The 17,419-nt window shown below is 46.7% G+C and overlaps 1 protein-coding gene across 1 annotated transcript in view; it reads right to left on the bottom strand.

Moving 5' to 3' along the window:
• Window positions 1–4,430: 4,430 nt before the first annotated feature.
• The window catches only part of Dnah6 (dynein axonemal heavy chain 6), a 182,621-nt gene continuing 169,632 nt past the window's right edge, over window positions 4,431–17,419 (bottom strand). The window contains exons 73-77 of the mRNA XM_075983804.1: window positions 16,700–16,885; window positions 16,155–16,227; window positions 13,865–14,016; window positions 12,429–12,651; window positions 4,431–4,658 (exon numbers count right to left, since the gene is read on the bottom strand). Of these exons, the coding sequence (XP_075839919.1) occupies window positions 4,555–4,658; window positions 12,429–12,651; window positions 13,865–14,016; window positions 16,155–16,227; window positions 16,700–16,885 (738 nt within the window). The 3' untranslated portion in view covers window positions 4,431–4,554. The remainder of the gene's footprint in view (window positions 4,659–12,428; window positions 12,652–13,864; window positions 14,017–16,154; window positions 16,228–16,699; window positions 16,886–17,419) is intronic.

The raw sequence follows: 17,419 nt of genomic DNA, 5'->3' as shown, positions 1-17,419 counted from the left end.
CTAGAATTTTCCCCATCTCTGTAGGGCATCTTTACTTTGAACCAGAGCCTCCTACAGCAGGAGTCGGAGGCATTTAGATCCCCTTATACCAGAAAATCTCTCTGTCTCTCTCTATGTCTCTCTCTCTCTCTCTCTCTCTCTCTCTCTCTCTCTCTCTCACACACACACACACACACACACATACCCTATAACTGTGGGCCACCTAGGCTTTGTCCTCTTTAGCTAGGACAGCTCCCAGTTGAGAGGCCCTTGCCTTGGAAAGCTGAAGAACAAAGATTTTATCCACAAACACCTGGGAGTCCTGGGTACAAAGACTTGAAGTCATACAAAGCACTAAGTATAAGAAAGGCAATTTACATGTCACCAAACAAGAGGCTGCATCTCATGAGGCATCTTCAGGAAGCTTTCGAGATCGGGTATCAGCGACTTAGCGACTTAGCTCCAGGAGCTCAGCTGCAGCGGAAAGCTTCAGTGGATTGAGCCCAGTGCCAGTGTCAGGGAGGAGGAGGGATCAAGGTTGACTTAGGTGACTCTTGACAGCTCTGCTTTTGAAGTACGGAAATCTTCTCCCCTTTGAGCGTGTCCCTTTACAGAAGGACGCTGCAATGCAGAGATGGGAACCAGCAGGTGTCGCTGACACTGTCTCTGTGCCAGGTTAGAGATGGGCAGTATGTGTGAACATCAGAGGAAGAGAAGGAACGGAGGGACTGAGGACAGACGCGGCGGGCTGAACTCACCATCCTCCCAGAAGGCGAAATGCCACAGACAGAAGGGAGGGTCACAGGATAGAAAGGCTTTCAGAAAGGCTAGCCCAGGGCTTCTTAAATGTGTCTCACATTGGGAGAGATGGGAGGCCCCTCACGGGGTGGCCTTCTCCAGATGTGTGTCTGTAGCTGCTTCAGCCCTGGGTAAAAAAGCTCCACGTTTATACCTGTTGGAATAAACATGGATGTGTGGAAGGGTTCACTATAAGGTGACTGAGGTAAGAATAAAACTCACAAAGAACTCGGCTTTTCAGCCTTTTTCCCATTGAAGTTCTGTGACAATTTTGTATCTGTTCAGAGCCAGAAACCTTGTAGAGATGAGTGTGCTGACTAGAACTGGAGATCAAAGAAAGCACATCTTAAAGCAGCTAGGCTGGGCTCACTGGGGCCAGAAGAGTGCATCTGGAGGGCAGTACGCTCTGGAAGAGCTGCACCAGAGAGGCTGGAATCCAGGGTCCCTTGGCCCAAGCTTTGGTGTGCTTATGGCTGCCTGCATGCTGTGCATGTTGGGTGAACTGGAGAGACATTGGTCCTGCCTTCACGAAGTGCAGTCTGGCGAGGAAGCCAGGTTCTGAGTTAGTAATTCTCAAGGCATGTATGTTTGCATGTGTGTATGTTGGAGAGGTCTAGCTATGGGCTGGGTTTAGGAAGAGCCTCCCGAGGAAGCGTGCTTCTAGCCGAGGTCAAGCAGCCACCAGACAGAGTGACGTCTGATGAGTAGGATCTGCGCAGTCTGAATCAGCAGATGGAGAGATCCGGAGGCACGTAGGTGCTTCACAAACAGCAGGCGGATGATGAGGGAGTCGGGGATCTGGGGCACAGGGGACTGACTGAAAGTCTGTCCTGAAGGGAGTGATCCTGGGATAGCAAGCTGAAGCAGTTCTGGCTGAAGCCTTAGAAGAAAAACATTCAGTGCATGAGATGTCCAGAGACGTAAACGAGAAGGGAAGGACATGATTTTATGCCCATGGCAACGGGGGAGGGGAGGTGTTATTGAAAGGACTGTAGGGGCCCCTGCTGTCCTGTGTGACTTGCATTTTTAAAGATTATTTACTTTCATGTGTATGCACCTGGCTGTAGGTATACCCACCATGTGTTCAGGTGCCCATGGAGGCCAGGAGATGACATTGGCTAGGCATGAAACTGGCTTCTATAAAAGTTTGTGCCAACATAGGCACAGGAATTGAACCTAGGTCCTCAACAGCAATAGCAAGTGCTTTTGGTCACCAAGCCCAGCCCCAAGTTTCAGTTTTAAATGCATCAAAGCTGACATCCTGGAGAGAGCTAGGTAAAAGGACAAGCAACTGTCCACATCCCATGGTTCCTCCTTAACCTTCCTCCACTGATGGACAGTTAAGTTCCCCTGTGTAGGAATTTCAACTTGGGCCACTTCCCTTCAAGGTGACCATGGGTTCAGTGGTTTTATTCCTCAGCTGCGCTAAGAGGACCTGGTGAGCCTGAGGTCATGGGCCATAACCTTGTCCTGTCTTGGCTTGGCATGTTTACACGGTGTTCACACAGGCACAGACTAGGTGAGAAGGCCAAGGAGGAATCCTCATGGCCTGGCTGTTCTCAGAGAGCTAGATCTGTGCCCAAGATCACCAGAGGCTAATGGTGGGAGAACTCTGAACTGGCCTTCCTTTATCAAGGCTCTTAGCACTCACTAAACCTCGGGACAGTTAGCTATCTTAATGTTCCGTCATTTGGTTTCTGGTGAAAACGGCCCAACACGCCATGGTAGTGAATTAACACACATTTCTATCTTTAAAGAAGGGAGATAAGAAGTCACTGTGTGGACACTGGGGTGTGGGAAACTGCCATGGCTCCCACTGTGCACCGAGTCTTTGTCTTTGCCTCTTAATGTCTATAGCTCCAGGCCCGTCACAGACAGATCATCCCTCTGGCCCTAGCTGCAGCTTCCTCGCCATGGAAACTCTCACCACAGCCTCTGAAGTCCTGTGTTCTGTGCTAATGCTAGCTTCCAGGACACACACACCCTCTTACAGTAACTAGAGGATCCAGGCCAAACCTTTGGTCTCTGTACTTCACAGTCTGGCCAGACATTGATAGACCCAATCGAGAAGGAGAATGTTTTCTTTGAGGCAGGGTCTTGTTATGTAGCCCAGGCTGGTCTTGAACTTGGGATCCTCCCAGCTCATTCTCCTGTGTGTTGGAACTATGGGTGTGCAGCACTGGTGTTTCTTCACACCAATAGAAACCCTAACCAGGGCACTGGGGAATGGGGCTGGCTTTGTTTGTACAAAAAGCGGGTTTTACTCTACCACTCCTTCTGTGTTATTTAGTATTTATGTTTACTGGGTCTCTTAGGGAGAATCCCAGTGAACTGGGAGGTGCACAATGCTGCCCCAAGTGGGATCAGCATTTCTTACCTGTTGGCCCCCTTTCTGTTCTCCTGGGCCGTGCAGAGATTCACAAAACCTCAGAATGGTTGCCCAGGATTGGGTGGGACTAAGAATTCTACTGCTTATCCGTCATCTGACTGAGGGGAGCTTGATTGCCTGGATTGTAAGCTCTGGATCCCCTTCCTTTCCTGGTGTGTGTGTGTTGTATGTACTTGTTTGTATGTGTGTGTGCAGGTGCAGGTTGACCTTGGGTTTTCTCTGTCATGCTTGACTTTACTTTTTGGGACAGGGTTTTTCAGTGACCCTGCAGTTCATCCATTTGGCTAGGCTGGCTGTCCAGGGAATCCTCTTGTCTCTGTGTTCTCGCTCCTAGCATTGCGGTTATAGATTCTCTAAGCCCAGCTTTCTTGTGGATGTTGGAGAGCCAAACCCAAGTCCTCAAGTTCCCACAGAAAGCAAACCATCTTCTCAGTCCCTCTGGAGACTTCTATGCACTCCTTCCCAGTCATTTCCTGGGCTTAGATGCACCCAATTGGGATATGGCCAATTTTGGCACTGTTTATTCTTAAGTGTAAGGTTTAGGATGACAGAGATGGCTCAGAGTGTAGAGTGGTTGCCACAGAAGCCTGATAGCCTGAACTGAAGTCTCGAGAACTCATATAAAAGCCAGACATAGTAGCATGCCTGAAATCCCAGGCCTCTCCTGGGACAGCTCATGGGCCAGCTATGCTGGTATACAGCTATGCGGGTATACGCAGCCATGAATGAGAAAGACCCTGTCTCAAAGTGGACAGTGAGGACTGCCTTTTGACCTTCACATATGCACTGTGGTAGCGTGAATGTGCCCACATTGACACACACATACATACTTGAACACAAACATATACCACACACACAATAGGACTTTTCCCCCACTATTTTTGCACAATGAATTTGATTGCACAGTTTTCAAAGGTGAACTTTGTGGGTGACAAGGCCATGTCAGAATGTCAAAAGGTTGGACACCCCTGATGGTTGTTGCTATTACTGGACTGTCCTTCTACATGTTAGGCTTTTGAGAGCTTTATTTAAGTCTAGAAAGAGAAGTATCTGGGGCATGTGTCCAACATGCACTCTGGGCTCTCATACAAGTGTGACAAGGAAGGGAGCCTGTGTGAAGAAGGAGCCGACTCCTTGTTCTTCCCAGGGCTCTGAACCACACACTAAAGAGAAGCAGTCTGGCTTCCACATGGAGTTGGGGAGTGCGTTTACTAGGGGATGTGTAAATCCGTCACCTCCACGTCATAGCTGGGATTTCCAAGAAGAACAACGCAAAACCACTTTATTTTTGGTCATGGGAGAAACAACAGCTGCAGCAGGTACACTTAGGTCAGGTTAGAAGTCACTTTCTCCCCATCAGGGAGGACCTCTGGATGAGCACGGCCCCATCACTCACTCAGCTGGCAGAGCAACGCGGATCCCTTGGAGATCCAGTAGTCGTTGGGCCGCTTGGAGGGTAAGAGGACGGTCACCACGAAGTTGGTGGAATGACCTAGAAAAGGACACCAGAGGGGTGGGGGTGGGGTGGGAGAGAAGAGCTGTTGATTAGAGAGTAACCTCTGGATTCACAGAGATGAGATACTGAGAGACCTGGCTGAACCAGAAGATGCTGGGCACAGTCCCCGAAGGTCCCAGTTTCATGCCATACAGAATGAGGTTTTAGAAGCATGGAGCTTTCGGGTCTGCCTGCTTAGACTTTATAACTGATGAGTACGTTTCAGCTTCTCTGTAGTCTGAATCTAGGTCACTGGGCTGAGATTTAGGCCTGACATTTCAGTGGGACTTAGGGGTATCTAACAGTAGTTAGGGCATCTATTCATGTGGTCATCCATCCATCCATCCATCCATCCATCCATCCATCCATCATCCATCCATTCATTCATCCATCATCCACCCATCCATCCATCCATCCATCCATCCACCCATCATCCATCCATCATCCATCCATCTATCCATCCATCTATCCACCCATCCATCCATCATCCACCCATCCATCATCCATCCATCCATCCATCCACCATCCATCCATCCATCCATCCATTCATTCATCTATCCATCCATCATCCACCCATCCACCCATCATCCATCCATCCACCCATCATCCATCCATGCATCCTGCATTCCATCCTGCACTGGAAGGGTCTTGGGATCCTGAAATAAATAAGCATAATGACAGGCATTCTGTCTTCAGTGTTCAGTCATTCAATAGAAAAAGTCACTCAAAGTGTTCTTTCCATGCCACTGAGGGGGTATTGAAAAGATGCTATTGTCCGCAGGTGGGAACTGCTTCTTTCAGTGCTGTTTTCTCAGATGCCATCAGTGTGGATGAACATCAGGGAAGGGTGGTGTACCCAGCAGAGGATACTTCTACCTTCTCTTTGATATCGTGTCCCATTGAATACCAGGCTTTCAAGTGTGACAACCCAAGTTCAATGGCCAGCCAAGCTAGACAGTGTTCTAATGTATTTACTGGTTAACCACCCCCTTTTAAGGTCACATTTCCTTTCTTCATGCTTCTTTGGGTGCCAGCTCAGTGTATATGTCCCCATAGGCAATCAGCGCCTCGAACACATGAGGCTCCAGGTTTGGAGAAGGACTTGGGACATAACCAAACCCCTACAGTCACTGTCTGTTTAGGTGGAATCAGTTCTCTGTTGGTCAGAAATGAATTTAGCTGCCTTCCCAAAGCCTCTCACCACTGTTTCCTAAGGGGTTCACCGTACAGTATACTCTGTGATGACTCAGAGTTAGACAATAACCATCTCCATCAAGTGGAGATGATTGGGATAGATGTGTGTGGCTCATGTCACATATCCACTTGGACCAGGATCCTGGAGGGCTGACGTCAGAGGTCTTGTGCTTCTGACAAAACAGGATGGTTACAGCAAGTGCACAGTTGCTGTACTGTGGGCTGTGTTTAAAGAAAGCAAAGGTGGGCTGCTAATGAGGGGGAAGTGGGATCCCCTCTGTATGGTGTGAAAGGGTTTTATTACCATTGCTTAAATAAGAATCTGTTTTGGCCTAAGGCAGGGCAGAATAGAGCAAGGCGGGAAGCCCAAGCAGAGATAGAAGAGGAGTCAGGCGGAGTCAGGCAGATGCCACGTAGCTGCCCAAGAAGCAAGCGGTAACAAACCATGAGCCTCATGGTAAAATATAAAATAATAGAAATGGGTTAATTTAAGATGTAAGAGTGAGTTAGTTAATAAGAAGCCTGAGCTAATAGGCCAAAGGGTATGTAATTAATGTTAAGCCTCAGGATGGTTAGTTCATAAGCGGCTGCAGGAGCTGGTGAGCAGGACCCAGTGGGTGGAGAGAAACTGGTCTGGGGAGACCAGGGGAATGGAGGATATTTGTAGCTGCAGAAGTAGGACAACTAGAAGGTAAATGGCAGCTGAATGTGTGTAAGAAAAGGATGTAGGAGGGTTGGAGAGATTGCTCAATGGTTAGGAGTGTGTATATATGAACACCAGTGTCAGGCAGTTACAGCCCCCTGTAACTCCAGTTCCAAGGGATCTCATGCCCTCTTCTGGTCCCTGTGGGGATGTGCATGCAGGTGTACATATTCTCCACACGCCCACCACAAATAAACATAATTAAAAATAAATTGAAGTCTGGGTGTGGTGGTTCACATCTGTCCCCAGCATTAGGCAGGCAGAGACAGGTGGATCTCTGTGAATTTGTCTGGTCTACATAGCAAGTTCCAAGCTGCCAGAGTTACACAGTGAGACCCTGCCTCAAAAGAAAGGAATGAATAAATAAGAAAGAAAAGGATGCAGAAATAAAGGCTGCATCTCCCAGAGGATTAGGGTGCTTGAACAGAGGCTATCAAATGGGCTTTAGGACTACAGAGCCTGCTCAGGGAAAGCTGCTGCCTGCAGGCAGGACCAGGGCCTGCACAGGTCCTTAGCTGAACTCGCTCTGAGGTGAAGAAACACATTTTCTATGTGAGAATATTTCCAGTCTCCATTATCAAGGAGCCTGCCTGCTTTCATCTTCTTTATGCTGCCTCAGCTAACAAGAGATTGGACAGTCATTTGTCCAGTTTCCAAACAGCATTATCATGTCGTTCTAAGACATATGGAGAGGCTGCTGGAACACGCTGGTTAGCCTGACATTAGCTAGGGTCACTGTTCGCGTTTGATCATATGCAGTTTTCCCCTTTGTGGACAGATGGAAACATAAACACTCCTCGTTGGCTATCTCTCCTTATACACTTCCTCACGTAGCCTCGATGGTTCTGAAGCAAATACCAGGTGACCATTTTTGCTGCACTTATTTTAGCACATGTCTCAATCATGATTCCAAAAGACTCAACAACTATCACAGCTAAGATGTTAATTTCTAATAGATGTTCAAATTTTTCCAAGTGTGCATATACAGATAACACATGCACCCCCACTATTACATATAGTGCATTGGTAGTTGACCGTTTGAGAATTCAAGTGAGGGCTCCACCTCACAGCAATGATGTGTGCCCTAAATCCCCTTGAATTCTAAGTCCCCCTCCCTGCCTCTTTACCGCCCACTACAATATATTTGTTGGCACAACCAGGCTGTTGGCCCCACTAGATTCCCCGGGCTCTGGACTTGTGAAGGAAGCTTAGACAGAGATGTGCTTACATCCATGGCTGAGTGCTTTGGTAAGGTCAGTTCCCTGTGGTCTGGACCTCCGTTAGGAAGCATGCCCACACCTGATTGACTTTTCAGGGGCTGAGCAGTCACTGGTGATTATCACAACCATTTCATTAGGAGCTAAGCATTTTAAAATTTGGTGACTAAGCCTCAAATACCTATCAATGATCTAACTTAAAATCTGTATCTGCAGGTATGTGCCTATCAGCCAGAAGAGGGCATCAAAGGCCCTGGAGAGAGAATCACAGGTTGTCATGAACCACCTGATGTGGGTTCTGGGACTGAACTCCAGTCCTCTGCAAGAGTGACAACTGGTGCTCCCTGCTGAGCCACCTCTCCAGGGCTAACTGAAGTTTTCGTATGTAATATGAGGCGAGAACCTAAACCTAAACGTTCTCCAGCACCACTTGTGGACTATTTTCTCCATCCCTGGCCTGCTATCACTTCAGGTCCCCACAGACCCACAGCTGCTCTGGCTCTCTCTCCAGGGAGCGTCCGGTGGACCTGCTGAGCCCTGGGGTGGTGGCACACTGTTGTGCACCACTACCGTGGCTGCATCTGTTAGAAACAGACCTCCTGTTTTATTTTACTCAAAGGAAGTGCTGCTGTTCTTTGTTTCCATTTCACACAAGCACCAGAAGAGTTAGTTCTCTCAAAAATTTTATGAGAGCATTTTAAATTCGGAGATTAATTGAGGAGGGAGTTGGGATCCTGATAACATCGACTCTTCGCACTGTGGACATGGCTCAGGCTCTTCACTTATTCATGAGTCTTGCTGTGCTGACCTCAGGAGCCACAAGCTACGTTGTTCTTGTCGGGTTTGCTCCTAGTCTGACTGACTGGGTTCTTAGTGGAGCCAGACCTTTTCTTTTACTTTTTGTTTCCATTTGTTTTCGATGGAACATAGGGATTCTATTGACTGTTTTTGTTTGTTAATTTGTTGGGAGATAGGGTCTAACTGTGTAGCTCTGGCTGGCCTGCTTACCATGTAGCTCAGGCTACCGATATTCCCCCTGTTCCTGGCTACCGAATGCTGGGGTTAAAGGTGTGTGCTAGCACGAAGACTGAATCCTGTTGAGTTCTTAACATTTTGTCAGTGCTGGGGATTGAACTCAGGACTTCAAACTGCTGAACAAGAGTTCTCCACCAATAATTCTGCTGATGGTTACACAGCGGTTGTTTTTTACTATCATTTGTAGTTGACCCTTTTCTGTAAATTCTTTGGCTTTTTCCATGTGATCAATTATGTAGGCAAATAACAGTTTTGTTTCCTCTTTCCAAATCCAAGTTCTCATTTCATGTTCTTATTGTTTTGGCCAAGGCTTTCTGGGTAGTGCTGAGGTGCAGCCAGCAGCCGGGCGCTGATGCTTCCTTTAACCAGTGATGATGGTTGAGTTGATACCACCGAGGTCAGTTGGATGTGAGCTAGCACACAGAGACCACAACACATCTGTTATGAGGTCAGCTTGACTTTCTACACCGAGAAGCTTCCAACAGCCTCCCAGAGGCCATGCCGAGTGCAGTGAGTGCTTGAAGTTTGGTCATTGCATTCCTGAGGCCAAGGTTGTGTTATATTAGAACTCTTTCATGATGACTTACATTACAGCGGAAAGGATTTAATATATGGCCCCTTGGTCCTGGTTAGTCTTAATTTTCAACCTGCCATGGCCCAGAGACACCTGAGAAGAAATTCTTGATTGAGGAATTGCCTAGGTAAGATTGGCCTGTTGCAAGTCAGTGGGAATTATCTTGATTATTAAATGATGTAAGAGGGTCCAACCCACCCTGGGAAGTGCTAACCCTAGGTTGGTAGTCCCAGGCTATATAAGAAAGCTAAACATGAGCCTGTGACCAAGCCAGCAAGCAACATTCCTCCGTGATTCCTGCTTCCATGTTCCTGCCTTCAGTTACTGCCCTGACTTCCCACAATGACAGATGGTGACCTGGAAGTATCAGTCAAATAAAGCCTTTCCGCCCCTAGGTTGCTTTTGGCTGCAATGTTAGATTTAAGTAGCACAAAAGAACTAGGACACCATCTCTAAAGGAGAGGAGCTCATGAGTTTTGTATCCAATCTTGTCACTCAAAAGTTCATACTCATATCTAGGGAGAAAGCAGTATTGGTGTTCAGGTGCCCTAACAAATTGCCCTTTCTAGTTAACTGTGGTGATTTTAATAGGTATGGCCCCAAGAGACTCATATGTTTGAATGCTTGGCCCATAGGAATTGGCACTATTAGGAGGTGTGGCCCTGTTGGGGGAAGTGTGTCACTGTAGAAGTGGGCTTTGAGGTCTCATAAGCTCAAGCTACACCCAGTGTGGGATATAGTTCACTTCCTGTTGCCTGCAGAACTCTCAGCTACCTCTCCATCACCACGTGTGCCTGCATGCTGCCTTGCTTCCTGTTGTGATGATAATGAACTGAACCTCTGAAAGCCAGCCCCAATTAAATGTTCTCCTTTATAAGGTTTGCCATGATCATGGTGTCTCTTCACAGCAATAGAAACTCAAATTTAGACGGTAACCATCACTAGGTTAAAGAATTCCCCAGACCAGTCTAGTAATCTCCTAAGAATTTTTATCATGAACGTTGTTCAGTGCCTGGTTTGCTCAGACAGTATTAGCTGTGTGCTGGATACTGCCCTGAACACTTTGCAAATATCCATGCATCCTTTCCCATGTCCCATTTTAAAAAGCATCCCTCCCTCCCACTTGATGAGATTTCTGAGTTCAAGGACAATTCTTTAGTTTTAGGGGACCACCAGTTGCTTTTCCTTGCCAATATTCCCTCTCCTGTTTTCTTACTTTCTCTGAAGTTGCCTGCTAGATAAATATGAGGTATTGAGGTCTTTACACAATGTCAGATTTTCCCCACACTATGCTGTATTTTGAAGGGTTTTCTCAGCATATTCTTCAGCAGTCTCTTTCTTTTTGAAAAAGTTATTGTTCTTTTAAAGAAGCTACATTTATTATTGTGTGTGTGTGTGTGTGTGTGTGCATCTGCACAAAACATGGCACAGATGTGAGTCAGAGGGTGACTTGTGGGATTCAGTTCTTGCCTTCTATCATGTGGGTCTTGGGGATCAAACTCAGGTTTTGGTGGAAAGAGCCTTTACCCCCTGAGCCATCTCACTGGCCCACAGGCTCTCATATTATCTGTAGAGATGGCTTTCTTTCTCTCTGCCTCCTTGTGAGGACTGTAGCTCAGGTTCATTTAGAGTGTTGTAACACAGCTTTCCACTTAGCTCATTTTAAAATGGCCAGATTTTATTTGGCAAGGGAGTGCTTTTAGTGCCTCTTCAGTCCATCACTTTGGACCTGGAAGTCTCTGCCCATTAAACTCTTTTTTCTACTCCCTAGGGTCTAACAGAAGCAAACACTAAGTTTATGATATACATGTACACCCAGCATTACTACAAATACAACTTCAACATTTATAAACGTGTTTTCTTTTTATTTTTATTTACCTACGTGTGTGTGTGTATCTATATAGGGGTATGTGCATATGAGTGCACATGTCTGAAGAGGCCTTAAGAGGGAGACAGTTCCTCTGGAGCTGGAGTTACAGGCTAATATTAGTGCTCAAAATGGAATTCCAGCCCTCTGCAAGAGCAGCAAATGATTTTAACTGCTGAGTCATCTCTCCAGCACAGGTACTTCCATCTTAAATCTAGTTAACTGGACCAATAAATTTCTTAGTGAATCACAGTCAGCATTTTTTTTTTTGGCAGAGTTCACTTTTTTTGTCTCTCCTAGGCATTGAACACATGAGCTTTCCATGCCAGGCAAGTGTTCTATAACTGAGCTTCACTTCCAGTCCAGATGTGTGTGTGTGAGAGAGGGGAGGAGATAGAGGGAGAGAGAAAGAGAGAGGGGGGGAGATAGAGGGAGAGAGAGAGAGAGAGAGAGAGAGGGAGGGAGAGAGAGAGAGGGAGATAGAGGGAGGGGGGAAGAGAGAGAGAGAGAGAGAGAGAGAGAGAGAGAGAGAGAGAGAGAGAGAGAGAGAGAGTCTCACAGTCCAGGCTAGCCCCACGAAGTTGCTAAGTAGTTGAAGATGATCTTGAACTTCTAATCATCTTGCCTTGACCAAGAGTGCTGGGATTAGCATACCATTAGCACAACACCACACACAGTTTTACACAGCGCTGAGGGTTTCACACAGGATGTTGTGCATGCAGGTATACTGACTGAGTGACCAGCATCTGGCTTTTTTCTTTTTTCTTTAATTTTTTGAGACACAGTCTTTCTATGTACCTCTGGTGAGTCTGGAATTCACCATGTAGGTCAGGCTGGCCTGGAATTCACAGGCTCTCTGCTTATGCTGGGATTAAAGGCTTGTGTCACCATGCCCAGCAGCAGTATTTGGGTTTTGAGTGAGATTTTTATTTAAAATATACTTATTTGTTTTTATGTATATTGGTGTCTTGCCTGCTTGTCTGGGCAGCATATGTGTGCAGTGCCCCTGGAAGCCAGAAGAGGGCACTGGATCCTCTGGAATTGGAATTACAGATAGTTGTCAGCCATCTTGGGATGCTGAGACTCAAACCTAGGTTCTCTGTAAAAGCCACAGCCGGTACTCTTAACTGCTGGCCCGTCCCTCCAGTCTAATGTACAAATCTAAGAGCATCCTCACCTGTAGTTGAAAGTGTTCCTGCCCGTGCTCCTGTCTTGTAGAGTGGGGAGTGGTAGAGTGTTTGGATTGGCTCGTAGTTTTGTTGTGGTTCAAAATGAACTACAGGCAGCATGGGGTTCATCTGTCCTGGCAGTGCGTCCTCTATGACCATCTCTTGATCATCCCACCGAGAAGCATCCATGAACATCCCATGAACAAGAACTCCATCTTCAGGAGAGGGCAACTGAAAGATACTCAGAAGTTTAGGGGTGAGTGGAGGAGAAGGGATTAGAGTTTGAGCCACACTGTCTGTGTCCCACCGCTTCACCAAACACCCCTAAAAACAGTGGTTTCTATTACTGCATTTTAGAGAGAGGTACCCTAGAGATCTGAGAGGGTGGACACCCTGACCTGTTTGGTACTGAATTTGATACTGTCCACACCCTACCATGATGCAGAATTGGGGATGCCTCTGGAAAACCCAGTGATGGCTACTTTAGTCCATCTGACATGATGAGTAATGACTTCTCTTTTCCTCTTGAGAAGCAGAGGGAGATAAGGGCTGGAATTATCATCCATCCTTCGCAGCAAGGCCCCCTGAGGATCTGGGGACCCTTCTAGGAGATAGATTACATATCTCTATTACCATCTGATGAGTGTGAAAACCATTAAGACTGACCCTATAGCACACACCTATTAGCTATTTACTGTGCTTAACGTTAGAAGGGAAATCAAGGCAACAGGAGGGGGCTGAGTGGCTGCTGCAGACAAATTTAGTCTATAATAGCGTAGTGGGTTGTTGTGAGTGAACTTTGTGTTGCCTATATGACACGTGCCTCTTCATTCTTCGAGTCCTGTCATCAGTCCCAACCTATTTATTTTAAAAAGACTTTAAAAATTATGTACGTAGTGCTCTGCCTGTATGTCTGCCTGCAGGCCACAAGAGGACACCAGATCTCATTATGAATGGTTGTGAGCCTTCATGTGGTTGCTGGGAATTGAACTCAGGATCTCTGGAAGAGCAGCAGTGCTCTTAACCACTGAACCATCTCTCCAGCCCCCACCAGCTCCCACCAGCCACAATTTATAGATGAGAACACCAAAGTGTAAGCAATTGTTTCAGCATGCGTGGATGGTGAAGGGTAGAGCCAGGATTCAAACCCAAGTTTGTTTCATTTTGAAACTCTGTTTTCAATGTCTTATTATACTGCCCCTGTACGATGGAGACTACTGCTGTCTGAATCTAAATAATATAACTTTATGAAGAAAACATTTCTATAAATTGGCCTACATTTGAGAAGTTCCTGTCCAGTTGCTGCTGAGGTGCTGGCCTTTGGGGTTGGGTGCCACCCTCTTCTCCCACTTCTGCAAATGGGGGTGGTGGGGCAGGAGAGACTCTCTCAACTCTCCACTGACAGTGGGAGAGAAGCTTTGCCATGCAGTAAAGTGGACAATACCTGCAGGTCCATGGGCAGTTGTTCTCCAAACTTAATGTCCTTGGCCGCTTCTATCACCGAGGCTTGATTTCGGTAGACTGGAATCATGTTATACTTGAAACTCAGTTCATCTATAGGCAAATTATATTTTCGAGCATGGTTCTGAAGAGTTCCTGAAGGTAGAAAAAGGTTGGTCTTTTAAGGCGCATTGCTCTTCCACAGGTACTACTGCTCGTGCTCCCGTTCACCCTGCTGTGATAGCATCAGAGAGCGTCCTCTCCATAGAAACCCTCACTGGGCCTGGGCGGGATGACTCAGCAGGTGTAGGCACTTGCTGCAAGCCTGATTAGTTTGATCCCCAGAACCTACACAGTGGAAGGAGAGAACCAACTCCAGCAAGGTGTCCCCTGACCTCCACATCTGTCTTGTGACATACATACCTCTCCTCCCTCCTTCCCTCCCTCCAAACAAATAAATATAAGGAAAAATAATTTAAAAAGAAACTGAAACTGTTAACAAATGTCTACATGGAATTAGTTCATAGAGTATAGTGTTTGGGTGGAAGCATCACCCCAGCCCTGGCATCCATATACCCAAAGAGTCGGGAATGTTTGGGTGGAAGTTCCATCCCAAGGCCTCTCCCCCGAGAGTTGCCTCAGTCCAGACTCTACCTCTGAGAAAGCCGGCCAAATGATGACCCCTCCCCAAAGATGCTGAAGGCCATTTCCACAGGGTATTTAAATTGTATCCCAGAGAACATGGTTTTCTGATCTTCCTTCCCTTTCTCCTCTCTTGGGGGCTGGAAGGCCACCCAGGAGCATTGGTATCTATTAAACCTGGGCTTTTTCTAATTTGGTTTGATTTGGTCTGATATGGATTATTGTGTTGGTGAAGAGGCTTATTGGGGTGCAGAAAGTCTTCTTATAGAAGCCTGGAATCATCTTGGGGAGGGGGTGGTTAAGGACCCAAAGGGTGTATACATTTATGTCATGATTAAGAAGAGAGGAAAGGGGGCTGGAGAGATGACTCAGTGGTTAAGAGCACTTGTTATTTTTGCAGAGGCCCAAGTCCAGTTCCCAGTATCTATGTCAGGTAACTCACAACCACATATATAACTTCAGTGATAGAGCAATCCAACAGCCTCTTCTGGCCTCCATAGGCATCTGCACATACAAGCATATACAAATACTTGCTACACACACACACACACACACACACACACATACACACACACATTCACAAAAGTATAGAACAAACATACTCTGTATGGTAATAAACACTTATAAATCCAGCACTTTGGAGGCAGAAGCAGGCAGATTTCTGTAAATTCAAGGCTAGCCTAGTCTCCATAGTGAGCTCCAGCCTAGCCAGGGCTACATAATGAGACTCTGCCCCAAAAAACTAAGTCACTAACTCACTAACTCACTCACTCACTCACTCACTCACCAATCAACTAACCAACCAGCCCCCCCAAAACAAACAAACAAAAAACAAAAATCCATGCAAAAAACCCCAACAAACCCCAAACAAAAAAACAAATGAGTAAACAAACCATAAACAAAGGGCAGGAGAACTAAGCTTCAAGGCTATTGCCCTGCCATGAGAGACAAACTCATGAGAAAGTTTGAAGGTAAGTCTGCCTAAATCAGAATTTTGACCAGCTTGCTTATATGCGCTGTTTATCGGGGAATAGAAATGAGACAAACTGAGGATTGGGTGTCCAGAAGCCCATGGTCTGCATCCCTCTGGGACTTAACAGGCAAGTCTGCTAGGATTAATGAATGGATATCAAGAGTATTTCTTATACTTGGGATGTTGCTCAGTGGGAAGTGTGCTTGCCTAGATGCACAAAGCTCTGGGCTCAATCCCCAGCATTGTCTGGAGGCAGTAGGATTAGGAACAAGGTCATCCTTGACTGTACAATGAAGTCAAGGTGATGTGGGCTACAGGAGACCCTGTCTCAAAATAGAAAGTCTCTTTGAGAGAGAGGAAGCTGCCCAGAGCTGGGGCATGTACGGGGAACAGTGGCTGAAAGCTCGGAAGGAGGTTAGGGGATAGGAGGGTTCTGTCACAAGGAGAGTTGAACCGAGAGCTTTCTATTCATGGATTTAGCCTAAATCAAACCCAAGCATAGATCACCAGCGAGGGGCAAGGATTAGTTTACCAGGGAGCATCTATACCCTACCCCCACGCCCAGGGATGGAGGAAGAGTAATTCTAGATTGTCCTAGATCAGCAGGGTCAGCAGGGCCAGTCAGGCCTTGGCAGCCACGACCTTTCCCATGAGGCTTTCCTAGGGGAGGCACCAGTACCTGTGAGGAATCCTTGAGGGAAGAAGAACCCGGAAATCCAGAAGGACTTGGGCCGTCCTCTTTTGAGCCACAGCTGAGGGAGAGACATGATTTCATGAGGCACTTCATTTCTGAGGTGAACACACCATCTAAGTGAGAGCTGTGTTGGGGGGGGTGGCTTCTAATCGATGTGGCATCTAACCCCGCCCCTCATATTACTGCTGGCCCATTCCCCTTCAGCCTGAAACCACGAGAGACAAGAGGCTAGGGCAGCGAACGCACGTCTGGCTATGTGGAGCCATGTCATGTTTGCACCTTACTATGAGCCATACACTGCAGCTAAAGCCTCAGGAATGGCCTGAAGTTGAAAACCAATATATAGATAAAAGCTTAGGGAAAATGGCATTATAATCTACTTAAGACTTTCAACGTGAAGCCATACTGGAAGGTTCTGTTTCTCCAGAATCAAATGATTCCTAACAGTTGCTACTCAGTGCTCCCTGAAGAATTTAGGGCCAGACAAGCAGTCAATCCATCAAAACCCACACAAGTGAAATCTCTCGTACATCCACGAATGCAGTCCTCAGAATAAGGTCTTTGACCCATGATCCCAGCGGCTTCAGCGATGGGTAGGCTGTGTTAGACCAAAGAGAGGGAACCTGGTTGTTGAGGAAACTCTGATACACTTTTTCCATTTCTTCGGACATCACCACAAGTCCAGCAATGGCTTTGTTGAGTGTTTCTAGAGAAATCTGGGAGAAGAAAAAAGATTATTACAGGCATAATTACTGGGGTGAGGGGACAATGGCTTTCACAGTTCTTATGTGTGTAACTGAGCATGTGTGTGTACATGCATGTGGCAAAGACAACCTTGGTATTACTCCTCATGTGTTGTCTTTATTTTTTTTTAAAGTAAATCTATGTGTTCTATTATTTTATGTGCTTAAGTGTTGTGTGCCTGTGTATATGCATGTGTGCCTGTGTATATGCATGCGTACCACATATGTGCCTGTGGAAGCTAGAAGAGGGAAACTGATCCCCTGGGACTGATATTATAGGTGGCTGTGAGCTGCCATGTGGGTGCCAGGAATTGAACCCAGGTCCTCTGTAAGAGCAAGCAGCCAGTGCTCTTGACCGCCGAGCCATCTCTCCAGCCCCGACAGTAATTCTAAAACTTTAAGGCAGGTCAGTGAGGAGCTTAGGGGTTTGTAATGTCACATGTTCACACAGCCACTTATAGGACAAGGAAATACTCAACCATACACAGCCTGGGTCTGAGGATAGTA

This window comes from Microtus pennsylvanicus, chromosome 8, assembly GCF_037038515.1.
Source record: "Microtus pennsylvanicus isolate mMicPen1 chromosome 8, mMicPen1.hap1, whole genome shotgun sequence".
NCBI lineage: Eukaryota > Metazoa > Chordata > Mammalia > Rodentia > Cricetidae > Microtus > Microtus pennsylvanicus.
Note: the sequence above shows the minus strand (reverse complement) of the source record. Positions and strands in the feature narration are given on the sequence as shown.